Source organism: Pipra filicauda, unplaced genomic scaffold (assembly GCF_003945595.2).
Source record: "Pipra filicauda isolate LSUMZ 115617 unplaced genomic scaffold, ASM394559v2 scaffold112_size3218982_pilon, whole genome shotgun sequence".
Classification (NCBI taxonomy): Eukaryota; Metazoa; Chordata; class Aves; order Passeriformes; family Pipridae; genus Pipra; species Pipra filicauda.
In genome coordinates this window covers 1,967,315-1,994,645 of record NW_024103574.1, presented here as the reverse complement: position 1 = coordinate 1,994,645, position 27,331 = coordinate 1,967,315, and the positions used below count along the sequence as shown (strand labels likewise).

Here is a 27,331-nt window from a genome sequence, read left to right as displayed (position 1 = left end):
GGACCTGATTTTGGTGCAAAGAAAACCCTGCATTAATTGACAAAAAAACTAAACACAACTTTGAGTTCCAGAGAAAGTCCATGCCTTGAACATTCATTCCTTCTAGGCAGAACCATCATCCTATCAACCCATCATATGGATGAGGCAGACATCCTTGGAGACAGAGTAGCCATCATATCCCAAGGGAAACTCTTCTGCTCAGGCTCTCCTGTATTCCTGAAGAACTGCTTTGGCTCTGGCTTCTATCTCACTCTTGTTCGCAAGATGAGAAACACAAGAATTGGAAGGGCTACAGTAAGTATGTATCTCCTTCCCTGCACATGTAATCTCAAAAATACTTGCACTGCACCAAGGTAAAAAGCAATTAGGTGCTGCTTGAGACAGTGTACAAAACAGAAAGCACAGAATCACAGAATGATTTGGGTTGGAAGAAACCTTAAAAATCATCCAGTTCCAACCCTCCTGCCGTGGGCAGGGTCACCTTCCACTAAACCAGGTTGCTTAAAGCCACATCCAGTCTGGCCTTGAACACTTCCAGGGATGGGGCATCCACAGCTTTTCTAGGCAATCTGTTCCAGTGCCTCCCCATTCTCACAATGAAGAATTTCCTCCTAATATCTATTCTAGCCCTATCCCTTTTCAGTTTAAAGCCATTCCCCCTTGTTCTATCGCTACATGCTTGTAAAAAAGTCCTTCTCCATCTCTTTTGTAGCCCCTTTTAAGTGCTGGAAGGTCTCCCTGGAGCCCTCTCTTCTCCAGGCTGAACAATTCTAACTCTGAAATTGCCTTTGTTCATATACAGGTCTTTCTGATGCTTGCTTTTGCAATACACTGATTTTAAACATTATATAGTTTAAGTAAGTAGCTCAGACACCGGAAGAGTCTACATTTATCCACAGCTAAACCAGCCTCACACAGTTTGACAAGTAGGGTTCTGAGTTCTTTCTGCTTCTACTAGTGCTTCCACTCTTAGTAGCAACACAGTCTGTATACTCATGGCCACTGCTAATCGCATTTCCCCAGGCATTTTGTATGCAATTTAGACGGGTATGATTTGTGCAGGTGGAATTATGTTTTCTGCATTGCTTAATCCAGTCTTCAGATGACTTTCAGTCTAGTATGTTCAAGATGTTCTGGATATATTTTTCACTGACTCAAGCTGTTCAAATACTGACAATCCTTACATCCTGTTTTGTGTGTATCTGAAGCACTTTCATCTTTTTTCCTTGTCCATGCTAGTCACTTTGTAGCTGTGGATCTGGGTGCTCCTGTTCCTGCTCCAGCTGCGTGCACAGGGATGAAGAAGGAGCTCCAGAGCTGGAACTGGATGGTAAGAAGTGGGATGGTTCATCTTTCCTCCACATAGCTATGTCTTCTGTTATGCTGCAATCTTGTCTGCTTCTCAGCCCTCTTCTTTGGTCCTTGTGTCTAACATTTGTATTGTATTGTAACATGAATTTGATGAGGCTACTCTGTGATTTTGCCCCTTTTTGGTATATACGTGTTCTCAGGCACAGATGATGAAGTAGAATTTTGTGTGCTTAGAAGCAAAGTATAGAGTTTTGAACTACTCTGCACCAAAATGTGTAATTTGGTAATGAAAACTGAAGCATATCTAGAGCAAAGGAAACTGATTTTCTCAGAAAAAAAAAAAATTACTTTTCTGCAAAGGAGAAAAACTTAAGTAGATATTCCTGAAAGTTTCATTGTGCTTTATTAACAAATGAAATAGTTTCCTGCTACATAGTTCCAAAGCATTAATAGCAACATAGCCCAGTCTAGTACAGAATTAACTGAGATATCTGTGAGTTATGTAATAAAGCAGTCCCCTTTTACATTGCGCAAACAACAGCTTTTGAAATCATGCTTAGTAGGGTTAAATATTCATTCTATGAACACTGTTTTGATTTTTCACAGGAGATCTAAATGAGCTAGCAGAAGTAATTCACCATCATATTCCAGAAGCAAAATTAATTGAAAGCATTGGTCAGGAACTCATTTACCTTTTGCCCAATAAAAACTTTAAACAGCGATCTTATGCCAGTCTCTTCAGAGAACTGGAGGAAACACTGGATGACCTGGGACTCAGCAGTTTTGGAGTTTCAGACACACCACTTGAAGAGGTAACAGGCAGATGAAAATACCATAAACCACCAAAATGTTTACTGAGACAGTTCCTAATCTTAAACACGTAAGTCATGATTCCTAATATACCCTTCAAAACCTATTCACATATACTGTGACACACTCAGAGAATCTTTGAGAAGGGCATAGAGAAAAGATCCAAGCCTTATGTCATTGTAGCCCTGTGGAACATGACTCATTAGCCTGAAATATGTCCTTTTTTATGTATCTTTGTTAATTCATTTATTTTCTGAGGTATTTCATAAGAGACCTATGGTTGTATAATAAGTTGAAATACTGAAAAGGTATCCAAATTTTTTTTATGTTACATTGAAGGATGATGTATGATGTTTTAAAGGTCAGATTATTGCAACTGTTCTTTTCTTTACTGAGAGATATATTTGTCTATGACAGGTTTTCCTAAAAGTCACAACAGAAGCTGACCCTGGAATGCAAAAAACAGGTATAGATCCATGAATCTGTATTTGATAGACTTTTCTTTATTCTGAACACCCTGTAAAGAGGAGCATCAGAACTTTCAGCCTTTGTATAGCGTTTTTTGACAAAATAAATTTAGTCAGCAAGTATCTGTTTTTAGGGCCTGACATGATATCAGAGAAACAAGATTAAGTCAGCAGAAAGACTTGGATTTAGATTAGATGAGGTTCTTAACTATGTAAATAAGAGTGTAGTGTCAAGCACTCAGATGTCAATGATTTTAGTAGTTTTATAAAAAGTACTTTCCTGTCCTTCTTTCCTGTCCATTAGTCCATAAACTACAGACATGATTAACTTGTTGATCCTGCTGAGTAAGAGAAGTGTTAACCTCCTGGTGTCACTAAATACATCCACAGTGAAAACAGTTGTAATAAAACAATCTTGTGATGTGATATATACAGTTGGTAAAATCTGGAGATCATTAAAATATTTGTGGTACTTCATGTATGGAGGATAAAGTGTCTTATCTGCTGCTCCTCATCTTAACCTAGGAGACACTCAAGAAAATGGTTCTACTCTTGGCAAAACGCCTACTGAGAACAAACCAGCAGAACAAATCACACTGAAAACTAATGACACTTCTCGAATGCCAGTAGGCAAAGCAGGAGATCAAAATGAAGGCAAAGGGTCACGACAATATAAAGGTTTTCAGCTTGTACATCAGCAGATCAAAGCACTGCTCATCAAACGGTTCCACCGTGCCTCCCGCAGCCACAAGGACTTCCTAGCCCAGGTATTGTCTGACTTTTGCTGTTCTTGATTCTTTCCCACAACATTCTCAACACTGTCTTTCCACCGGTGGAAAGCAATAGAGGTACTGCAAATGGGTAACAGTGTTCCTAACTGTGTAATTATAATTCCAACTCTTCTACCTCTTCTATTTCTTTCTGCCTGGAGACTATCACCTGCACCAAGTTCATGATTCAATCACTAGTAGCCCAACATTTTGTTTTAACATAATACAGTTCTATGACAACCAGAATCTTAAGTGATTGTTGATGTTCAGGAGCTAAACTAGATTAGATCTGTGTGTTCCTGCTGGCCCTCCTTTGTTTACATATATTATGAGATATGTACAGAATCAATCTACAATGTATATATAATAGCCTAATGTGAAATTTTCATGTTCCCTGCAGGTTGTTCTCCCTTCTAGTTTTGTGTTGCTGTCTCTAATACTTACAGTCATTATTCCTCCATTTGGAGAATATCCCGCCTTAACATTACACCCTTGGATCTATGGACAGCAGTTTACTTTCTTCAGGTAAGAGGAATCACAGTACATCTGTCATATATACACCTTTTCCTCCCTAGGATCATGGGGGACCATTTAGGATCATGGGAGATTTAAGATCATTTAGGATCATGGGGCCGTGTCCCATTGGGCTTTTCTCACTCTGTGTGATATAAAAAAAAGATTAACTCCATTGGAATCAGCAGATTTAAAATAGCACAAAATTGGTGCAAGTAGAGAAAACAGCTGTTAATGCATCTAACAAATAGGCCTTCAAATACCTTGCTGTCTTTGGTAGTCTCTTCTTCCTACCTGAATTTGTGGTCTCTACACTTATAAAATTACATATCCTGCCTAACAGGAGATCCAGATCTCAGCAAATGATAATGCAGAATATGTTTGTCATCTTCTGATTACTGACAGTACAGTGCTGAGGGGACAGAAATGAGGATTCAAGCTTTTTTGGAGAATATTGCTATTGGACTATGTCAGAAGTTATGCCTTACTATTAGGAGAAAAGGACCATTGTTTATCCTGTTAACCATTTTGGAAGGTTCTGGGATTTTACATTAAAAAATAAAACAATTGAATTATCAGCATTTGGAGAGGGGCAGTTGATTCTGCCATATGACTGTTCTTCTCTAGTTCCTATGCGTATTCCACTATGACAGTCTGAAAAAATATTTTATAAAGTCCTATTTTATCCCCTTAGCAATGAACGTCCTGGCAATGAGCAGATGGTCTCCCTTACTCATGCTTTCTTGAATAAACCAGGGTTTGGAAATCGCTGCATGAAGAATCAGCCTCTTCCGTAAGTTGCTAGCTAATTTCTCTTGAACAAGAGCCTAGCAGAGTATTACTAGTAGAATTTGAGTAGTGAAAACAAGAATGAATTGGCTTGACTTTTCACTGAGCCAACACTTCAGATACGTTGTTGGCAATAATATCTAGTATCAGGTCAAAAGTAACAAACAAACAGCAAGACAATACGGCCACTAGATTAGGAATGATTTGCAGTGCTCAGTGTGACTAACTGGAAACCAGCTCATGTAGGCTTGTATTGAGTTAAGCAACATTGAAATTTGTCAGGAGGTCAGTGGGCCCAAATCTTCACAGCTTCCCTGACACTTTCCATGTGCGAGTCCCTTCAGGTTCCTCCTGTTCCCACTGGTGTGTATGGAAGCAGTAACTTCAGCAATCGCTCAGATTGGGAAGAACCAATAGGATGATTTGAAACTATTCTCACTCTGAAGTGAGGGCAGCATTAGTAGAGCTCTAACTTCAGCTTTTGTTGTTGTACCTGCCTGTGAGTCCTGCTTTGGAGCCATTTGTCACTGGCTTGCTATGCTTTGACATGTGTTCCATTTCTCCTGCCTCTTTCCTAGTCATTATATGCAGCAACTTGATTTTTCTGGCTGTCCTCTCTTTTCCCTTTCCTCTCCTCTACTTGGTACAGCAGGAACAAAGAGGAAACTTTAAAAAGAGAAAAGATGCTACATGAGCAAGGAAAAGGATAGTTTCTTCAGAAAGATATGTGTCCAGTGCAGATTTCATGTGTATTAATGGGTCAAACATAATCCCCTTGTTCCTTCAGTGTCCCATCTGCAAGCTAAAGACAGTAAACTTGGCAGAGATGTGGGAGGAGATTATATTTTTTCATGTTTACCAAGTACTCTAAAATGCTCTTCTTATTTGTAACTCACAGGATAAGGGCTGAGAGGGGAATGGCTTCTGAGAGCATTGTGATTTTGTGGATATGTGAGTTCTCATGAATTGTTATTTCTGCACAGCTTAAAGCTCTGTTCCTCTACACAGGAACTACCCATGCAATAATATGCCAACTGCCTGGAACACACCTGCTGTTCATCCTAACCTAAGCGGCCTGCTGCTGAGCCAAGAGTGGAGCCGCGAGAATCCATCACCTTCCTGCAAGTGCAGCACTCACAAGAAACTCACCATGCTGCCAGAATGTCCTGCAGGGGCAGGAGGCCTCCCACCACCACAGGTTGAGTCCTCATGCTATAGATCTTTGTAGAAAAGTTTCATGACAAGTGCTGGAAGAGGGATTGTTGTGTAAGTACCTTGCCATGCTAAATATACATGGAAGGAATTGAGTACATTTTTTTAAGGGAGCAAGAATTGCTGGGATTTGGAGTTCAGTTTCAGAGGTATTGGAAAAGCTTACCCATTGAAATGAAATTTGATTAATCTTTTCATCCAAATCGCAAACTTTTCATGTAGAAGAAAATCACAAAAATTTTAATGATTTGTTGCATAATCTTTAAAAAATCTTACTTTCTTTTTCCTCAATGCAAATTCTATTTAGAAGATTACCTTTCTTTAAAGAAGGGAAGAGAAGGAGGGAGAAATAGGAAAGAAAATGAAAAAAATTTCACAATTTTCAAAAACATGAAGTGGGGTCATCTCATTAAAACGGAAAAATTAGTATTCATTCAGCCCCAAAGTATTATTTTTTTCTGTGTCTTTCAGTTCCATTTGTAGAAAAAATGTTCTAAGCTGGCAAAATGAATGTTTGTATGCATGTGCATGGACATGAGTAATTTAATAACTGCTGATGCTGTATGGAGGAGAATAGAGCTACATCCCCACCTGCTCCTGTGATCTGAGTAATACCCTTTATAAAATGTGCTTGCTCTTTTCAAGAGCAAAGGAAAATTACAGCCTGTTAGTGTTTACATTTTATAAATGCTTTTCTAAGAAATTAAACAGAAATGCAGCCACTCTCAGAGCAATAGCTCACTAATTTACTGTCTCACCATGCGCACAGCTTGGCTTTAATATTCCTGTTTGCTAGGCTGCACACATTAGCCAAATGGCTAAAATATTTCTAGTTTTTATAGAATCATAGAACCGTTAAGTTTAGAAAACAACTCTAAGATCATCAAGTCCAACCGTTAACTCAGCAGTGCATCTTCACCACTAAACTGTATCCCCAACTGCCACATCTAGACATTTTTTTAAACACTCCAGAGGTGGTCATTACAACACTTTCAGTGTCATGATCTCTTAAAAATACTGACTCAGCTTGCTTTGATCTCGCTATCACTGTTCGTAAAACAACAGTTGTTTTAAATATCTGTAGAATTCCTATTTATGAAGAAAAAAAAATTAATAAAGCGGTTGTATTCTGACTTACAGCATCCCAAGTTATTTCTGATTTCCAAGTAATCCCTGTCCAAGAGACAGAGTTGAATTTTGCTAATCACATGCTAATGTATTTCAGAGAACTTTAGTCTAAAACTTTGATTCCAAGTAAGATGTAAGGGGTTTTATTTGTTTATGGGGATTCTAGTCCTCTAGATGAAATGTGTTTATTATAACATTATCCTGATAATTTTGAAGTATATTATAGTTTTGTATAACTTGTCAGAATGAAACAGTTCACATTTGAGTCTGCAGGGAAGGCACAGTATGTAAATTATTGTGAATTATGTCTAAGCATAGACAACTCATTTAATGAAAGCACTATGAAGATGCCTCCAGTCTTCCTGTCTAGAATCAGCTGGACATCTCTAATGTGTCTTCTGTGTCATCTGGCACTGTCTCTCTGTGGACAACTGTAGGAACTTCTGGAAAGTTCATTAGACTTCTTTCTAGGACATTATCAGATCATTTCAGGCTGCGAGTTTTGCCCTCTGAAACTGCCCAGGAACCTTTCAAAGTATATTCTACCTTGGGATAAACTCAGCAAGTGTGAGATCTTACATTTCACAGTGATCCTGTATTTACAAAAGACTCAACAAATTTGTCATGTGGCATGATTTTCATTTAAAAAAATGAAAAAAAGAGAGTAATTTTCATTCAAAGTATCTCATGTGCTAATGAGGGTGAAGTTTTCATATTAATTTTTACCTAAAGCTGCTAAAGTGTAGAAAACTACCTTTTTTTTTTTTTTTTTTTTTTACTGGGACCTCAGTTTGTTTGAAAAGCTTCCTTTTTTCACACTGAAGAAAAAGTCTTGAGCAACCCTGACCTGTGTTGCAAATAATGGTTTCAGAGTGAAGTGCAACTGTTTTGTGTCATGCATCACCAACTTGATTTCTTCTGAAGTCTTAGTAAAGTATGTTTGGGCTAGAAAGTGAATGACCTACTCTCTTTCAGTGATACTACAAACCTGAGCATTTTATCTGAATCAAAGCTACTTTTACTGTTTTTCTGACAAACTCTTAGTTAATAGCTTTAGAGACCGTAAAGTTTACTGTGATTGATTAGGTTTTCATTTCTTGCCAGAGAGTGCAACGCAGCACAGAAATTCTTCAAGATCTGACCCATAGAAATATTTCAGATTTTCTGGTGAAAACGTATCCTACTTTGATAAAAGGAAGGTAGGGATGAATTTCTCTTTATTTTTCACATGCAGTATTTTGTACCTGGCCATGAAACTCTTATTTAATGATAAACATAGCAGCTGATTTGCCACAGTGTTCTGTAGACTTGAGCACCATGTCCATATTTCTAATGTAAGACTAGGAGAGGCTGATTTTAGGCGAGTTAAATATTTTCAGTTATACCCATTTGTGTAATCGGGTGCTCCTTTATAGGCAGACTTGTTTCAATGTTGATGGAAAAACATGTTGATGGTGACTGTGTTAATGGTGAGAAAAACAGTACCTTTGCACAGCGTGGTGAACTGCCTTGCAGAAATACTAGTTTGTCTCCCTGAAGAACTATAGGCACACCCGCATGACCATCTGCCTAAGTTAATTATCACTTGTTTCCCAGAAGCACTAAAGAGCAGCCAAGAACAATGTTACATAGATACATCTATCCTACTGATAGCTCCTCCGCTTCCTGACTGTTGTTCATGGTAATTAGCTGTGTGGGGTCCACGGCCTATTATTTCTGATTCAGACTTGCTGCTTTTTCAATTCCTGGCAGAGTTCTTGAAATTCCCATTATATTAGCTGTGTGCTACTGCCTTTGACTGATTCCTCTTAGCATGTGTCATAATTGCTTTAGGTACATCTTTTAAAATCAATTAATTATGGATTAGGGTGACCCAGTATATGTTGCTTTAGGAATCTTTCTTGTCTCTGTATGATTGGAGATGATCATGTCAGAAAACAAAACAAAACCCCAAAAACACACTGCCAAAAGTCTTGACAACCTGACGACTCAAATTAATAAGAAGCACACTGAAGATCTACAAAGTATAGGTATTCAGTTTTCATTTAAGTCTGACAATATCATTGACTTTGGTTTTGTGCATTGAGAGACAGGATTCTCTTTGTCTGTTTCAGCTTGAAGAGTAAATACTGGGTCAATGAGCAAAGGTAAGAAACCAATTCACAGATTAAGGTGGTAAATAAAGGAACAATGTTTAACCAGGGAGCCTCACAATGTTTCTGGAAATGGCCGAGGGGAATTGTGGCAGATAGTGTAGAACAAAGAGATGGCTTCAGTGGGAAATAGGTTGGGGATCAGGAAAGGTCTTATAAAGACAAGGGATTATATTTGTTTGAACTCCCCCAACTAGGATGAAGGCCAGAGGGGCACAATGGAACTATCACAGTTCTATTATCTAAAGGAGTCAAACTAATGGGAACTGAGTGGTGGAAAGTTACAGTACAGTAGTGCAGAATGTTGTGCTGGTGCTCTGACACAGCTCTTTCAAAGTGCTGCAGAAAAAATATAAACCTTTCAAAAAAAGGACCTGAAAAGATGAAACCTAGACACCAACCTATTAAATACAGAAGTAACAACCACAATTCCTCATCCCTGCTCTGTGCACGTGCTGTAGTTATAAACCAGATTCGGCTAGTGCTGCACACTTAGGGAGAGGCATCAGCTAACCCCAGTGTGATGTCTGCACTGCAGATACTAAGCTTAGAAAGATGACTGGTTAGACTGAAGCATATACTTATTTCCTTTTTCATCAGCAGTAGGAGTTCACTTCAAAGACAGCAGCTGGATAACTGGCTTCCTTCACAGAATATCTGTTTATTCATGTGCAAACATTGCTTTATATGGGATTAGACTTCAGTTCATCTTGTGCAATAGTATTTATCATTATGGAGTACTGACTGGTACCAGCATTGGTGAATACCTGTTCCTCTCACGGCATCTGAAATTTTAACTGAGGTCTGCGCTGCCCTCAGTCCTCCATGCTGTCTAAACCATTATATGTCAATTATCTTGATTTTTGCACTGTAGAAATCACTGTTTCCTACAAATCTTTTATCTAAATAATTTTCTTTGAATGCTGGCATGAACCTCTCAGAAACTGATAGAACTTCTATTATTTGTAAGCCTTGTAAAGACCTAATAGAGCTTGTTAGGAAAAGAGTAGAAATCACTATACCTGAAATACATGATTTATAGAAATTAAACTTGTATTAAGTGGATTTTTAGTGTTTCCATCAATGTACAGTTCTGGGTCTATGGTACAAGTTATTGATGATAATTTTCTCTTTGCTAGATATGGAGGAATTTCTATAGGAGGAAGACTTCCAGTCCTTCATGTCTCTGGAGATCAAGTTGTCAATTTTTTAAGTGATCTTGGCCAAATGATGAATGTTACAGGAGTAAGCAAGATTTTTTGTTTATTTGCTTGGTTGGTTGGTTGTTTTTTGGCCCCTTACTAAAACATTGTTACAAAGCTGAAAACCTGAAGCATCAGATTTCACCCAGAATGCTGATCTTTAGCCTTTTTTATTTTAGGGACAAACTTCACTGGCTGCTGCTAAAGAATTCCCTAATTTCCTTAAATATATGGAAACTGAAGATAATATTAAGGTATTTTCTGGAAGTAGTCTGCTAACTCACAATCTTTCTTGACATAGATTTCAAATTGTGAGAATATTGCTGGTGGCATTCCCAGATGCAAGAAGAGCTGAAATGCTATACTTCAGAAATAACTTGGCATTAACACTGTATCCTATATTATAAGTAATTCTTATTTATAGTATTTCAAATGTGAGATTTTTTTTAACTATGTTCTCAGTGCTTCTTGCTGTCCTAAATACTCCAAGCAGTACACTATATTTTAAAATGTGTTTCTATAAAATCCCTCAACAGCAGTTGTCCAATGCTTTTAAAAGCATAGTATGTGAGCTCCTCCTGCAGGACTGTGCCTAGAAACTATGAATTCCTGGTGCTGGATTCGCCCCTGCTCACAATGCCCACCAAAGTAGATAAAAGGCAGCCAAGTTTTCTCCTGCAGCTCAGGGTTATTAGTGAAGGCTTCTTAAATGAATCTGTGCTTTCTGACTCTTTCAGGTGTGGTTTAACAATAAAGGCTGGCATGCTATGGTTAGTTTCCTCAATGTAGCCAATAACGCAATCCTTAGAGCTAACCTGCGGACTGGCCAAGCCCCTGAGGAACATGGGATCACTGCTATAAACCATCCTCTGAACCTCACCAAGGAGCAACTCTCTGAAGTCACTGTGTAAGTTTGTCTGTGCTCTGCTTCTGGCTTTTACCCCTCCATCTCCTGGCAGCTTGCGACCTCCAGGATACTCACACTCTGAGGAGAAATAGTCCAGGGACAGATTGTGGAGGCCTTTCCCTGAAGTTTTATTCTAAACAAGAATGTATTCCTGTCTCATTATATTCCTGTAAGAGTTCATTCTCATCGCACACAGGAACTATGACCAATGATTATACTATTGCATGTTTCTATTGATTCCCAAGCATGAAGATTCTGAAGTCTTTGTTCATGCTCCAAATCCTATACGTGTACTTGTGAAATAAAATGTGTAATGAAAAATGGAATGAGAAATTGTTCTTAACTGACTTCAGGAAGGCAGAAGTCAACAACCTCTGTTTTGGTACCAAGGACATCGCACAGGTAGATTTTCAATGGCATGTTGTAGGGTTGGTGTATTCCATAATCTAAGTCATTGTTTCTTGAGAAATACATCCCTAAAAAGACAAGACTTTCCACTCACATCTCCTATTAAGTTCAAAATTCAGTAAAACTGAAAACTGTGCATTATAGCACAGAGACAAAATCTGTGCTTCATCTTACTGTCTTCAACTTAACTTCCTCTTTTCCCAGCTACCAGAGCACTTTGGCTATTGTGCCTTTATGTCTAGTTTGAGATGTCTCATATGGGAAAGGCTGTCAAACTGAGATATATATATAGAGGGAGTTACACAGAATGAAGGCAAGTGAAAAATCAGAGAATGGTGCCATATTTGTTAGCTACAGTCTCCAAAACAGCTTGGGAAAATACACTAGCGCACTTTGAAGTTGAAGAAGTCTTCTACTTAAAAGTAGCCTTGCTACTTCTAGGTCTTAAAACACCCTCCAGATTCCCCAAATGCTCATATAGTGTTGTGTTGCATCCATTCCCTTGCTCACAGTTCCTTCTTGTGCTCTGTTTTAGACTGACCACTTCAGTGGATGCTGTTGTTGCCATCTGTGTGATTTTTGCCATGTCCTTTATACCAGCCAGTTTTGTTTTATACCTGATTCAAGAACGTGTAACAAAAGCCAAGCATCTCCAGTTTGTCAGTGGTGTGAGCCCTGTTATCTATTGGCTAACTAACTTCACGTGGGACATAGTAAGTAACTGCTGGTCTGATTTCACAGCTTGTGATTATCCTGGATGTGCATGAACTGGGAACTAATTGGTGAATTAAGTCAAGGTGATTCTAAGCATTGCAAAGTATAAATTTCTTTAAGTGTTTCTCAGAGAGCATGGTAAGGATCTGACCTCTGAACTAATTAGAGATGCAGAAAATAATTAAGGTGCACAACTCATTATTCAACTAACAAAGCTGAAATTTTTGTCATCTTAGGATTTCCAGTCCTTACAACTGACTATATAATGAAGTACAATTTACCAAGCCTCATTGCTTGGTGCTAGTCACTCCTGTCCTCTAGAAGACCCAAAACATGTTTCAAGATGTCCAAGAAATCTAAGTGGGGAAGATTCACTGGCTGCTGGAACAGTAGCTGTAGGCCTGACAAAATACTCTAGGATATCTAAAATGACATAGATATCTTTGTTTAGGTCTCTGTATTATGGTCACTGTGTTGTTCTGAAAAGATTTATAGCACAGGTCCAGGCTTGTTTAGACAGGGCTCAGCTTCCCTCCTGTCACTCCTCTGGCCACTTTGTCACAAAGGAGACAATTTTTCTCCTGGCTGAGGTACCAGGGCAAGTTTTCCAGCCATACCATCTCAACAAAGAAAGCAACCAAGGACTTATGCAATAAGAAAACCATGAACGTAGAATTGAAAAAGAAATAAAAAGAAAAAAAAACTTGAAATACTTGAAAAGCCCAAAACTGTTCAGGCTTTGAAAAGTGCTCTCTCAGGAGAAGATAAATCAAAGCATTATTTTAGTAAATGAGGGGGAAAAAAGCAGGTCTCTGAGTTCTTGTTCCCTGCTGTTCACAGCAGCCTCCCAGCAGCTTCCTTGACAGGAATTCTGCTTGGCTGTTGCCCTTGACAGCATGATGCAAAGGTATTAAGTGGTGTTAGCAGTTCTGTGAAACGCCACCTTCCATTCTGCATGGGGAGTTCTGTGCATTTCAGTACAGTAGTGCTACTAATACTGAACAGAGAGATTGAGCAGTAGCCAAGCATTTAACCTCCTCCCAGGAATGTGGCTCAAGTAACTAGCTTTTTCCTTTGCATCACCAGAAACACCACTTCCCTTGCATACCCATGGCCCCTTTTTGTGGGAAGCTGGCAGCAGGACCATAAAATAATTGACTCACAAACCATAATCTAAGAAACAATAATGTCTGTCGTATTTTTAATGAACGGTTTGATAAAAGACATCTCAGAAAAATGTTGAGTGTTGCCAGGGACCCTTTGATCCAAAAGCTTCAGTGTGATTAGTCTAACTCAAATTCTGGTGCTCCTCAATATAAAATCTTACTGTTTATATTATATCATATATAATATATAAAATCATAGGATCTGGATATGTTTGCAGACCTTCTCGGTCTTACACACTGATCTTCACCCTGTGCTGTGGCAGGTGAATTACTCACTGAGTGCTGGAATGGTTCTGGCCATATTCGCTGGATTTGACAAGAAAGCATACACTTCTCCGACTAATCTGCCTGTGTTTGTTGCCTTGCTGCTTCTGTATGGGTGAGTGGTCAAGGTTATTCCTGCAGTTCGGCCCTGTATTTCACATGGAAATGATTTCATGTTACTGAGCTCGGTACTTAGTGAAATCCAGCTTTAAAGAATAGAGCTGAGTGGATACAAGTTAAAACCGGATTCTGTCTCTGCTGCAGGATATTTGCACGCTCTGCCTGGACACATGCTGCAAAGGAGATTCTTTTGTCACTGCCTTACATTCTTAAACATTAACTGTGATCCTTACAGGAAAATATATTTGTTCAGTTTGCTGCTTTCTTCCTTGTACATTGCGTAGGAATTTAGTGGTTGTTCATTTGCCACATTCACAGCCACTACTAAAATGTCTTTCAGGATTTAACCCAAGGGCAAAGAGTACTAAGTCTTCAACACTTTTTTAAATTGAAATGAACGTTTTCATTGACAAAACAGCATTTTATAAGGCCGACTGAAGTTCAGTCTCATTTAATTTCTCTCATTTAATTGGTGATCATATATTTTTATCTATAAAATCGTACTCCTGGTAGCACTTCAGCAGATGTAGTCTAGGCAAAGCAATTGATAAGATCTATTTGTAGACTTAAAGAGAGAAATTAATCTTTTCATATCCTCCTATGAATATCACAAATGGAGCCTAAGAGGGAACAGTTCTTCTGTGCAAACCAGCTTTAATTTTCTGAAGTTATTGTGTTCTTTGAATGAAAATCCTCAGAAAATTCAAAGCATTATCAGCATTTAATCTCTGTAAAACTGCTATCAGAATGTTAATTAGTTTTAATTTTTCATTATATCTTTTTAAAGTACAGTAGTTGTATCTTTAATAAGTTGCCTGTGGCATTGAATATTTTTTTTAAATATGGTAATTCATGACTGTATGGATGGACATCTTGAATGTCTTTGCATATTTTAAAGCATCAGCCAAGATGAAATTTTCAGAAAAAGTATAATCGCTTTTGGCAGTCACTTCAATAATTTCATAATTTGCTACTCAAAAAATGGAAAGAAAAGTCAAATTTTAAAATTGTATATTAGCCCTTGTGTCCAGCTGCAGTCACAATAGGAAACTTAGAATGATTCTTTCTGACTGCATGTGTCTTGTCCTGTTAAACAATTCGGGTTGATGTTACTGAGTTTTCCCTGATCAGATTGGTTGTTGCTAAGCATTTTAAGTTTATTCCAGAGGAATACCCCTCTCAGGCTGCTGCATGTGCATTTGCCATTTCCCAGAAATCATGGCACATGAAGCTCCAAATCAGGAATAAAACAAGCCATTGGTAGAGGGCTTAGAAAATAATATAAAAATTTACAGTTTGTAATTTCTTTGGACAGTTCCAAGGGGTGAGGAATATCTAGCTAAGCAGAACAGTGTGTTATGTTTCTTATTTGTCCCTCATGGTGTACAGTCCAGTGAGATGGGGTGATAACAACCTTGCTAGCATTAAGTTTTCTCAATTTTAGCAAAAAAAACTGAGCAGAAAAAAATTCTTATGTAGTAACCAGGAAGAGAACACTGTAGTGGATCTCTGTCGGTTACACCATTACATACACTTAGGATGAGAGGAAAGCTCAACTCTGTGTTTTCTTTAGGCCAAGTGACATAAGAATACTGAGAAGTTATCATAGTTTTTCTATCTTTTGCATGCAGGTGGGCAGTAATTCCCATGATGTACCCTGCTTCTTCTTTCTTCAGTGTCCCTAGCACTGCTTATGTTGCATTGTCATGCATTAATCTCTTTGTGGGGATCAACAGCAGTGCCATTACCTTCATCCTGGAGTTATTTGAAAATAACCCGGTAAGTAATGTTTTTATTGACCCCTGGCTTTAGAGAGCTGTGCAAAGAGCATCCAAGCATAACCATCCCTAACAGTAACTGTCTTTCTCTACATTACCATTTTTTTCTGGCAATAAATAGACTGAGAAACTTGCTGAGTAACTGCAGTACAGGTGAGCAGATAACCTAGAGAAGTGACTCAGAGCAATTGGTATGTAGGGCTGCGCACGCAAGGAATGACATTGAGTGTTTTTCATACCTAAGAGCAAACTTCTGTACACTTTCCCAGTTGGGGAGGTGGCAGCACAGCACTTCATGCTTGCTTCTGCAGCCTGTGTTGTGTGGGAAGATGTAGATGGTAGGCACTTACTCCTGCTGGTTTTATTGTGTTAGAGGAGGTGTTCTACTTATAGTAACATTTTGAGAACTGTCAAAAAAATGAATTTAACACCACCAGGAACGTAACAGAATACAGCGAGTGCCAAGATAGTTCTTAGAGAGGCTAAGAGATCAGTTTATGAAGTGCTGTTGTCTTGTATGCACTACTGCTATCACCTCTACAGTTGCTCAAGCTCTGGCCATTATGTTTGACACCCCTTCTACATCCAACAGCAGTCCAATTAGCTATCATTACTGATAGTGCATTTTCAAACACTTTGTGCAGCATTGTTCTTTGCTATAAAGGAGAAACAGATCTTGGTTAAATTCATGGTTTCAAGGGCCGACTTGACGATACTGTCCCTGCTGTTCCTGCATTCACAGACATGCTTCTTGATAGCACAGGGTTCAGTCTAGTGCCATTCGATCTGTGGGACATCATGGCAGCATTGTTACCTTTGAAAACATGTCTCTCTTATAGACATATCTCCAGAGGGAAGATGGCCCTTCTCTGGATTCAGTGCTCATGCAGCTAGACTGCTGCTGGCACTTACACTTTTTGCACTAAAGTCTACTGTGTATTTATTCCCAGACACTAGTACTTTTCAGTATTGTGGCAGCTCTGACTGTTGTCATGGTTTCATCCCAGTCATCAACCAAGCACCACACAGTCACTTACTCACTCACTGCACACCCCCCCACCCCCACCCCCCATGGAATGGGGTAAAGAATCAGAAGACTAAAAGTGAGAAAACTCATGGATTTAGATAAAGACAGATTAATAGGTAAAGTAGAAACTGCATGCACAAGCAAATCAAAACAAGAGATTCATTTACCATTTCCAATTGGCAGGCAGATGTTCAGCCATCTCCAGGAAGGCAGGGCTTAATCACACATAAAAGTTACTTGGAAAGACAGATGCTGTAACTCTGAATGTCCCCCTCTTGCTTCTTTTGCCCCGAGCTTTATGTGCTGAGCATGGCACCATATGGTCTGGGGTGTCCTTTGGGTCAGTTGGGGTCAGCTGTCCTGGTTGTGTCCCCTCCCAGCCCTTTGTGCACCCCCAGCCTCCTTGCTGGTGAGATGGGGTGAGGAATAGAAAGGGCCTTGACTCTGTGCAAGCACAGCTCAGCAACAGCTAAAACATCCTTGTGTTATCAACACTGTTTTCAGCGCAAATCCAAAACAGCCCCACAGCAGCTTTACATGTTACCACCAGAATTACATTATCTCTGCTACATAGAGTAATACTTCATTACAAAGACTATTTTTTCTCCTCATTGACAGTTTTTGAAAAGCACTTTCTCTGGTGCAATGTATGCCAGCATTCTGCTGTGCTGCATTTTATGTTGCTTTGCGTGTAACTTGATAAATACTCTGTTTTCTCTGTTGTAAGAGCACAGAACATCCAGTTTCTCTGACGTGGCAAAAAACTTTTCACTTACGTTGCTATGTTTTCTTAAGCAGATCTGGTTTCAACAGCTTATTATGTTGTTTCTGTTTCTTATAGTCTTTGCTGAAGTTTAACAAAACATTGAAAAATGTGCTGCTTGTCTTCCCACATTTTTGCCTGGGCCGTGGGCTCATCGACTTGGCCATGAACCAAGCTGTGACTGAAGTATATGCAAGGTTTGGTAAGTAAAGCCAGTAAGCAACAAGTTGTATCCGTGTCATGTGTCCGGACCTAGGATGAGATGTTTGGAAGTGTTATCTTGGAAAAGTAGTAACGTTTCTGAAATTCTCACCTCTCACATCATCAGATGGATGAGGACTATGAAAGTTCACCCTCTCTGAAGGAAGACAGCTTCTGATATCGCTGCCAGAACTCTATGGCCCAACCAGTAGTCTTCATTGGAAATGAACCCATTTGTGCAGTGCCAGACTCTGGTGTCTTTTTATCCTTTGTTCGGAATTCCTTAGATCGTTACAGGAGGATATATTATGTCATTTCATTTGAATTCTTTGGTTAATGTTTAAAGTGACTGTTGTTCTTCAAATACATCCTCTTAGGATGTGGTTGCCTTTGGTATCAGACAACTTATTAAAAGAATAGCAGACAACTTATTAAAAGACTAGTCATACAACAGAACTCATATTTTTATTGAGCAGAACTCATATTTTTATTCAGAAATAGGTGTCTTTTCACATAATCTATGCAAGTTTCATGTTATGATACCTAAATTAGTGTATATTCAGAGAGCTTATATTTATTTTTACTCTTATGCAGCAGCTGAGCTTGGAGTGCATTTTGTTAAGAATCTTTATAAGACACTGAAAAATGAAAACTGTTAACTGATCACGAGGAAATAAAGTGCAGTAAACCGTTAGAATTAGGCCTGTTGTTCTGAAGAGCAGTGTTTTTTTCCAGCAGTATTTCACCTTTCTTTCTGGTGCTTTCTCCAAAGGCGAGGAGCACGTTTCCAATCCCTTTCAGTGGGACTTTGTTGGAAAGAACCTGGTTGCCATGGCTGTTCAAGGGGTTGTGTACTTCATTCTGAATCTCCTTATGCAGCGCCGTTTGTTCTCCACAAGATGGTTTGTCTAAAAGCTTCTATTAATGTTCCTTTGTTAACAGAATGAGTGTCTTTTTTATGTCTCTATGTCCCTCTTTTTTTTTTATTTTTCTTTGAATTTTTCAGCTTTTTACTTTTCTATTTATTTAACTGATCTCACCTTAATTTATTGATACCCTGAGTCAAGAAAGCTTTTAAAAATGTTCGTTATCTTGACAGGATTTACGAATATTTTATTTTAAAAGTTGGGTTTTTTTGAAGTAAGACCGTAATGTAATATTTTTTTCATTTAAGACACTGTAATAGTGAGATTTTAAAATTACTTGGAAAGTTTGTAGTGTCCTAAGTACTGTCATGAGGTACTAGCCTGACATCCCAACACAGCAATTCCAGTCTATGGCACAGGACAGTTGTAGCCTGGACACTATGCAAACTTCCCCTCTCTGCTTTACCAGTGTGCCTCTTCCTTGATGAAAACAGGTGTGAGTGGGTCATTCAGTCCTGTTCAAGATTGCCAACGAGAGTACTAATTGATACAGTTATAAAAATACCATCTTACAGACAGAGCTACTCAAAACTTCCATGGAACTATCACTAGCTACTAAGAGCAGCCAAATAGTGAAAGCTGTGGCTTAGGGGCTGTTTTTGTCATATCAGTGACTGACAAAGCATGTTCTTTTGAGAGAGTAATTTCCTCCCTTTTTAGTATTTAGAGATTAACTTTCAGAGGTCAAGGATTCTCCCAACAGTGGGAATATTCCAGCCAATGTCATGTTGTGAAGTTTCAATCTCACTACTTCCACTAGTCACATTTTTGGCAATTGATCAGCTATAGTTTCACACTGTTATTCTGCACCCAGAGCAACTCAGTATCTTGGTTTTTTCCAGGTTTGCTGAGACTGCCATGTCACCTATTATTTGTGAAGATGAGGATGTTGCAGAAGAAAGAAAAAGAATTATGAATGGAGAAAACAGAAGAGATATCTTAGAATTACAAGAATTGACCAAGGTAATATTTTGAGAAGAATGGAACAAATAAGTCTAATGTAAATTCATTCTTTCAGAATGTACTTCAGCTGTGGATTCAGGTTGTATTGTTTTCAAAATCAACCTCGTGCCTTAGAAAACAATAAACATTTTAGAAGTCAAGGTTATTTCCTTTGACTAGAAATAAATAGGGAAGTCCTGCAAGGATGATGCAACTCTCCCTGCTTAAGTTGGGGTTTTTACCTCTAATCGTCTGACATGACTTATCTATTGAGTGTCCATTTCTACTACCAGTCTTTTTTTCTACATTGCTTTTTTTTTTTTCCATAGGCAAGTTTCAATCTCGTAAAGTATTTGGTTGTTTTCACATTGAGAACTACAGTTATTCCTAATCTATCTTCTTTCCAGACATTGAAGGCGTCTGAGTTATGCTATAAGAATGCATGCAAGCTTGAGCTACACAAATATAAAGATTACACACATTGCTGGGATCTCATGAATAGATAACTGGGGTGTCATTCTTCAGCCTATCTTGCTGTATTGTTCCACTTTGGTTTGCTTGTCAGAGATCCCCTGAGACTGGCTCAGACTGGTTAGAGCCTTGATGCTGACGATGCCAGCATTGTGGGTTCAATCCCTGTATGGGCCATTCACTTAAGAGCTGGACTCGATGATCCTTGTGGGTCCCTTCCAGCTCAGAATATTCTGTGATACTTTGTCCCAGCAAAGCATTCAGTCTGTCTCCTAGTGCTAAATACATGAAATAAATGGTTGTAGAAAAGCAGAAAAACTGGTATTTTTAGGGATGATCATAGGTTTATTTAATGTAAATAAATTCTGACCTTGTAGAATGCTTACGCTTATTAATTTTTTTATTTACTCCTTAGTTCTAAAGTTGCCTCATCCCAATAGCATTAAAGTAAAAAAAATTAGAAGATTTTCTTTGCTGTAGATGTCTTGAAATAGGAATTTTCTCTTTTTTTCCCCCGTCAATATAGGTGTATGCAGGTCAGCACAAGCCTGCAGTGGACAGACTCTGTGTTGGCATCCGTCCTGGAGAGGTAGGTTATTCAATAACACTAGATTACATTCCATGGATCAGTTCAGATTTTATGACACTACTGATTTGCAAGTTGGAAATACTAAAGAATATTATAAATTTTGCAATTTAGTGCTTTGGCCTTTTGGGAGTGAATGGGGCTGGCAAAACAACAACATTCAAAATGCTGACTGGAGATACTGATGTGACATCTGGAGATGCTATAGTGGCTGGCAATAGGTAAGTACCTTAAAAAAACCCCCGTGATAATCCATTTAGTGGAGTAGAAATGTCCAGATCATACTCTGTGATCCAGCAGCTCTATGGCACTGAGACCACAGCTAACACACATTAAGTATTTTATACCTTTAACACTGTTTAAGATCTGTGGCTAAGTTGTAGTAGTGCCAACAGTGGGACAAGGCAATAAGATCTAGTGAAAAGAGCTCACAAACATAAAATAACCAGTCCAGCAGGGTACTTTGATCTGAGCTTTGGGATTTTCCTCTGGCTGTTTCTAGCATCTTTGTTTACACATAGTGACATAAGTTAGTACAGTGTGATCTGGTATGTGCTTATGTTAGTTTACTTCCAGGTAAACCAACTGCCTTGGTTCCTTTGATGTAGTTGGGATTTGATTCTTTGTCCATCAATGTGATTTGAACAATAACTATTTTGTTGCCAGGACATGGCCCTGGGCACCCTGCTCTAGGTGAGCCTGAGCAGGGTTGGTGGACAAGGTGACCTCCAGAGCCCCCTTCCAACCACAACCGCTCTGTGATTTTGTACTTCTCCTACTACCAACAAAGTGTTAGCCTTTGTGTCCTGCCTGTCTGTTCCTAGTGGCCACTCTGAGTTAAAATCAACTACTTTTTTTGTTCTAGAAATAAACACCCTTCTCAAAAAATAAGGTCTGAGTGGCTGTTTAAAGAACTTCTTGTTAAGTTATTTTATACTTACACAGGAAAATGGGTGAGGAGAAATGGGCTTACACTTAGCCAGGACAGAGATGACTTAAGAATATACTCCTTGCTCTAATATACAGACAAATATTTTAGTAGAACATTTTATCTGGAAGAATTCATTCTCTTCTTAAGAGAGTTGTTGCCCCAGAAAATAAAGATTTAATTCAAACTGTTCTTCTTTATCTTAAAGCTAGTATTACAGAACTAAGATTCTTTCCTTTGTTTCTCCAGTATATTGACCCAAATTTCTAATGTCCATCAAAACATGGGATACTGCCCTCAGTTTGATGCCATTGATGACCTGCTCACAGGACGAGAACATCTCTACTTATATGCACGCCTGCGGGGGGTTCCAGCAGAGGAAATCAAGAGGGTAAAGTGATCTTGCTTTTGATAGTTATAGGGATTATTTGTGATGATTAACTGCGTTCATAACAGGCCAGAATTTCCGAAGTGGACTTGCCATCCTGTGTGTTGAAGTCCTGGAAGTGGTTCCTGTCATTTGGACAGTTAAGTACAAGACTGCACTAACAAATGCAGGTTCTCAGGCATTAGTGGTACTTACAAAACTGTGGCAGCAAAAGTGGAAGGCTAAAGATGCAATTGCTATGACTCAGAACTGCACTGGTTGCTGTTTTGTTCTTGTCTTTAAAGTTGTTTTTGTATAAGAAAGAAAACATGAAGATTCCAGAAGAAAATAATTTAAATTCTTGCAGATAGGAAGTCTACAGCTGAGGTTGCTTTATGGCTTTCTCTCAAGTAGTTGGAACTCCCCTCATCATCATCATAAATTTTTTGTACTTCCCTGGTCCAGTTCCAGAATGAATATGCTAAAACCCAGGGGACTGTCATGTTTCTGCCAGAAGAGCGATGTATGAGCAATCCTGTCTGTTATGCATTAGCTGCTGTGTGAAAAACATGGTCTTTCTCACAGGTCACTGAGTGGGGCATCCAGAAGCTGGGCCTTCCTCTGTACGCAGACCACCTGGCTGGCACCTACAGTGGGGGCAACAAGCGCAAGCTCTCCACTGCCATTGCGCTGATCGGCTGCCCACCACTCGTCTTGCTGGTAAGAGTCATGTCACAGCTCTGTGACAGTGCAGTGGAACACCTTGTGACACCGCCTGCTAAAGAGGTACAAAGAGGTTTATGACAGTCCTGGCAAGCTCGTTTCTGCCCTCAACTTACATCTATTTTAATTTTGAGTTCTTTAATTTCAGGCATAGACTGGGATGCATAACTATGTTTCCAATGGATCCCAAGTGATTATGAAAGAAAGATCTTCAACAAAGAATGTTTTGAGATGAAATCTATAATCCAGATAAATCCAAATTTAAATCCTTGTTTGGTTTCAGTCGGCCACTTGTTGTCAGAGAGTAGCTACTCATGTAAAAGATGATCTTCTGGCAAATACCTTGCTGCCATCTCTAGCAGAACAGAGGAAGATAGCTACCCTTTTGCAGCCTTTAATATCTTTGGAATAAATTATACAGATTTATATGAAACTATACAAATGCTGAAATGTAGTTCTTATCAAAATAAGTTATCAGATAATTGCATATCTAAAGAGAAATTCTATATGCAATTACTACAAAAATGCTTTAGATTATACTGTACCACCTTAATCTGTAGGCTAAAAAGATGTACTTTAATAACATTTTAGTAGCATGGTTCTCAGCGCGATTTAATACGCCTTTACGTGTATTCTGACTGCATAGGAAACAGTCAGATAAAATGTTTTCTCATAATTTCTTAAGACAAAATGTTGAACGAAAATTTTTCTATCCAAGATTTTCTTTACATTTTTTGGCACTAACTGAGTTAACTGACTTATGTAGGACCAGATCCTTAGCAGGTGTAAATCAGGGTAACTACATTAGTTTCTTGGGTTGAGCAATGTCCTGTATGTTTATGTAAGTAAGAAGATTACTTGGTGAGAACTCATTCTCCTCTTACAAGCATGGCTGCCCAGAAAAAGCATTCGCTTCCCTGTAGCTGTGCCCTACACAGACAGCATTGTATTCTTACCTGCAGGTTCTTATTACTTCTTTCCTTACTGCTTTGTGCCAAGAAGTGCATTGGTACCCATTCACTCATGCACTTCTCAAGGTGTGTGTGCTTTCTCAAGGCACAGATTACAGTGGAGAAGCAATTATATGCTACAGTCCAAACAGTGACTTGTTTCTAAATAGATTTTCTCTTTTTTTATTTGATTCTCTGAATCTAACTGCCCTAACATTTCCTTTACAGGATGAACCAACTACTGGAATGGACCCTCAGTCCCGGCGCCTCCTGTGGGACTCTATTGTTGGTGTGCTCAGAGATGGGCGAGCAGTGGTTCTAACCTCACACAGGTAAACACAGTTAGAATTCAGAATCCAAGAGTAAATGAAGTTCATCTGTTGAATTTTGTCTCAAATATCTCTTCTCTATTTTGAAAGTATGGAAGAATGTGAAGCCCTCTGTACTCGTTTAGCCATCATGGTGAAAGGTACCTTCAAATGCCTAGGCACAATTCAGGAGCTAAAATACAAGTAAGTAGAATATTTTTATGGTGTTTGTTAATGGGAAAACTTAGTGTATGTCACGTGTACCATTCTTCAGTGTTTAACTAGACTCATTTCTGGGTGCGACTCTGTGGTAATCCAGATAATTTGAGCAGATCTCATGTCAATGGTTATGCTATGCACCACTTCTGCAGGGCAAATACAGGGCTTCCTACAAAGCTACATCTTATGCAATAGCTTTCAGATACTGTTAATGTTTTCATTGCTGCAGAAAATTAATTTCCTTCCTGAACGATGAAACCATCTCTTCATCCAATTCCCAAATCCACATGTGCTTTCCAGGTTTGGAGATGGCTACATTGTCACTCTGAAAATCAAAGCTCCAAAGTCCGGGTTGCCTCCAGATCCTACTCCTGCTGAGCAATTCATACGCATGAACTTCCCTGGGAGTTTACAGAGAGAGAAACACTACAACATGCTGCAGTATCAGATTTGCTCCTCCTCTCTGGCTAAGATTTTTCGGTTAATAGTCTCCAATAAGGAAAACTTGCATATTGAAGAATATTCTGTGTCTCAAACAACTTTAGATCAGGTGAGTAAAAAGTAAAACATCCACGAGAAAGCCTGTCTTGTGAGAATCAGGCAACACAATGGAGATGTATCCAAACAACTGAAAGACCAAAATGTTCAGAGTAGAGAAGTTCACCTCTTTCTCAGGCCAAGTTCCCAGGCCTCTCATCAAGGAGGGTGGATGAGTATGAATCTGTAACTTGTTCCCTGTATAAATAGGTGCCATTCGAAAGCTGGTAAGACAGCATTTCCCAAATGACAGAATTCATACAACGCATTCCTTCAGGAGCAGCATCTGAGCAAGGTCAGCAGTTTGGAATAAGGCTGAGCTGAGAATAACATTTTATTTTAAATAAGAGGTTTGGAAGGTGTTGATTCAGAGATACTGTGAGAAGCAATTAGACACACAAAACCTGGAAAGTCCACTGGGACTTTTGGCAACACCCACTTCCTAGAGGGTATTGGCCCCATCTGTCTTCTTTCCTAAGTAACTGAGGGTCCACATTTGCAAAGCTGTCTTCCATGGGATTGCTAGAGAGACACTCCTAGCTGTCTTTCAGCTTCCTACTAAAATATTCTGTCTCCTCTTTCCTATCACAACCAAACTCACGCTGTGCAAGCTGTGCAAACCTTGCTGAACCTATCTCCTCCTTAAGAAAAAATAGAATTTTATTTGCCAGCAAGTACATCCCAAGGAAGGAAGTTACCAGAAAAGAATTTACAGGGAAGTTTTTCAAAATAAATGAGGAAATCATGATCCTGGCTGATAACGCAGTGCCTCAGTTCAGTTAATGTCTATGGATTCCCCTTTGTGTCTCCTTCCTGAAGAGTGGTCATTCCAATAACTCATCTCAGTCAAGAAAATTGAGACCTTTTCTGCTTTCCTCACACAGGTTTTTGTGAACTTTGCTAAACAGCAGATGGAGGATGAGGAAATTCCTTTGCATCCCCGTGCAGCTGGAGCCAGCCGCGAAGCAAAGGTGTCGCCTGCTTTGCGTCAGCAGGCAGTTGCATAGACTATTCTTACAGTCACCAGTGCTTAGTGTGCACAGGGCAAAGATGTGTCATACCAGAGCAGCACAAGGCTATAACAAAGGTTCCCACACTCAGTATTACACTGATTTTTTGCACCTTTCTGAGCACTGTGCTCTCAACAACAACCCTAGCAACAGCCAACTTCTACTGCTCTACCAAGAACACATGACATGACAGTGTCAAAGGAAAGGCAATAGAATAAAATCTTCCTCTAACATAAAGTTGATTATAAGATACAAGAAGTCTCATTCCTCCTTGTTGACATATAAATAGCATCAAAGACAGTTTCTCTGTCTGGTGCTTTCAGGCTGGTAGGTTCTTCTTGTTTAACCCTTATGTCAGCTGCTACCAGCCAGCAGACAGGTCCCAAGGCAGAGAGCGTTGCCCAGCTTAGAAGCGGATTCCTGCCACGCTGATTCCTGCACAGGACTATCAAGGTCAGAACATCAGTGCTGGCTGATGGGTCTAGTGCTGGGAGATTGCTTCACTGTCTCACCAGGCTGCCAGTGAAAACAGATGGTTGTCTCAGCAAGAATGAAAAGAATTAATTCAGATCTCAGACCCAGACAAGAAACATGCTTTAAAAAAATTAATTAAAATGATCTCATACTCATCTTCAAGTTGCCTCAAATAGAGGCCAAATGTCAAAATGGAGATTAAAAAGAAAGAGAGTATGTCCAAATCTGCCAAAAGTTTCGTTTTCTCGTGGAGACCCGGAAAGATATCTTTGTTACTAAACAAATTTTTCTTCTTTCCTGTGACTGGACATTAAGTGGGTGTAAAGTATGAATAGGGTATGTGCTTTCTCTCTCCTTAGAAGGAAAATTCCAACCTGCTTGTACTCCACATTGCACTCAGTGGGAAATCATTTGGCATTTAGCTCTTTTCTCTGGTTCACTAGTTCACAAACTAGTGAAAAAAACAATACTGAAAACAAATTCATAATGACATATTGCTTCAGTTATCTACCAGATCTAACCATTTCTAAGAAATCTTCTCTAAGATATGTTATACGGAAATAAAATCTGGGTCATGTATTTCTGCTTTGAAAGTTTTTGTTCTTCAATTGATGTAGATTTTTTTTTTAATAAGGACATTCTTGCTCTGTACTGTACAAAATATTACAAAACTTCAGCAACCAGCTGTAGCCTTCTCTTTTTGCCATAATTATTTCAACTGATTTCAAAACATAGTCTAGAATTTATTGCATATTTCATCCTTACAAAAAGTTGCAAAAATCTTTCTATACATCCATTATAGATAAATAAAGTAATTGTGAAACAAAACATTATCTATGCATTCTCTTCATATTCTAAAATAGCTTCTTTAAAATATCCTTCAGATAGATTTCAATAGCCTTTTTTATCAGATTTACACAAAACCCAACTAAGTCACACTGAACATCTTGAGAAAAAGAAAACACAGGAAGTCCAAAATGTAGCTAATTTTTCTCCCTGGCTCTGAAAATAGGAAGAGCATTCTGAGGACTAGCAGTCACTTCATGTATTTACAAAGTATATTAAAAACTATTCCAAGAAGCCTGATGTAAAATGCTTGGGTAAAAGGTCCTTTAGTATTGTAAGGACTTGTTACATGAAAACAGGCCAAGTATCAAAGATATAGATCAGATTGCTTCTGAACCTTA

At 38.9% G+C, this 27,331-nt stretch overlaps 1 protein-coding gene across 4 annotated transcripts in view; it reads left to right on the top strand.

Moving 5' to 3' along the window:
* Positions 1–26,723, top strand: part of ABCA4 (ATP binding cassette subfamily A member 4) — a 71,790-nt gene extending 45,067 nt beyond the window's left edge. For all 4 annotated transcript variants that reach the window (XM_039383207.1, XM_027712183.2, XM_027712174.2 and 1 more), the window contains 27 exons: positions 107–294; positions 1,240–1,330; positions 1,918–2,123; positions 2,539–2,587; positions 3,114–3,355; positions 3,759–3,883; positions 4,566–4,664; positions 5,669–5,858; positions 8,105–8,199; positions 9,115–9,147; positions 10,293–10,398; positions 10,535–10,609; positions 11,093–11,262; positions 12,206–12,383; positions 13,814–13,929; positions 15,566–15,713; positions 17,581–17,704; positions 18,476–18,605; positions 19,472–19,592; positions 20,569–20,631; positions 20,743–20,849; positions 21,806–21,947; positions 22,509–22,643; positions 23,825–23,928; positions 24,016–24,108; positions 24,424–24,673; positions 25,545–26,723. In XM_039383207.1, the coding sequence (XP_039239141.1) occupies positions 107–294; positions 1,240–1,330; positions 1,918–2,123; positions 2,539–2,587; positions 3,114–3,355; positions 3,759–3,883; positions 4,566–4,664; positions 5,669–5,858; positions 8,105–8,199; positions 9,115–9,147; positions 10,293–10,398; positions 10,535–10,609; positions 11,093–11,262; positions 12,206–12,383; positions 13,814–13,929; positions 15,566–15,713; positions 17,581–17,704; positions 18,476–18,605; positions 19,472–19,592; positions 20,569–20,631; positions 20,743–20,849; positions 21,806–21,947; positions 22,509–22,643; positions 23,825–23,928; positions 24,016–24,108; positions 24,424–24,673; positions 25,545–25,667 (3,503 nt within the window). In that variant the 3' untranslated portion in view covers positions 25,668–26,723. The remainder of the gene's footprint in view (positions 1–106; positions 295–1,239; positions 1,331–1,917; positions 2,124–2,538; positions 2,588–3,113; positions 3,356–3,758; positions 3,884–4,565; positions 4,665–5,668; positions 5,859–8,104; positions 8,200–9,114; positions 9,148–10,292; positions 10,399–10,534; positions 10,610–11,092; positions 11,263–12,205; positions 12,384–13,813; positions 13,930–15,565; positions 15,714–17,580; positions 17,705–18,475; positions 18,606–19,471; positions 19,593–20,568; positions 20,632–20,742; positions 20,850–21,805; positions 21,948–22,508; positions 22,644–23,824; positions 23,929–24,015; positions 24,109–24,423; positions 24,674–25,544) is intronic.
* The last annotated feature ends 608 nt before the right edge of the window (positions 26,724–27,331 follow it).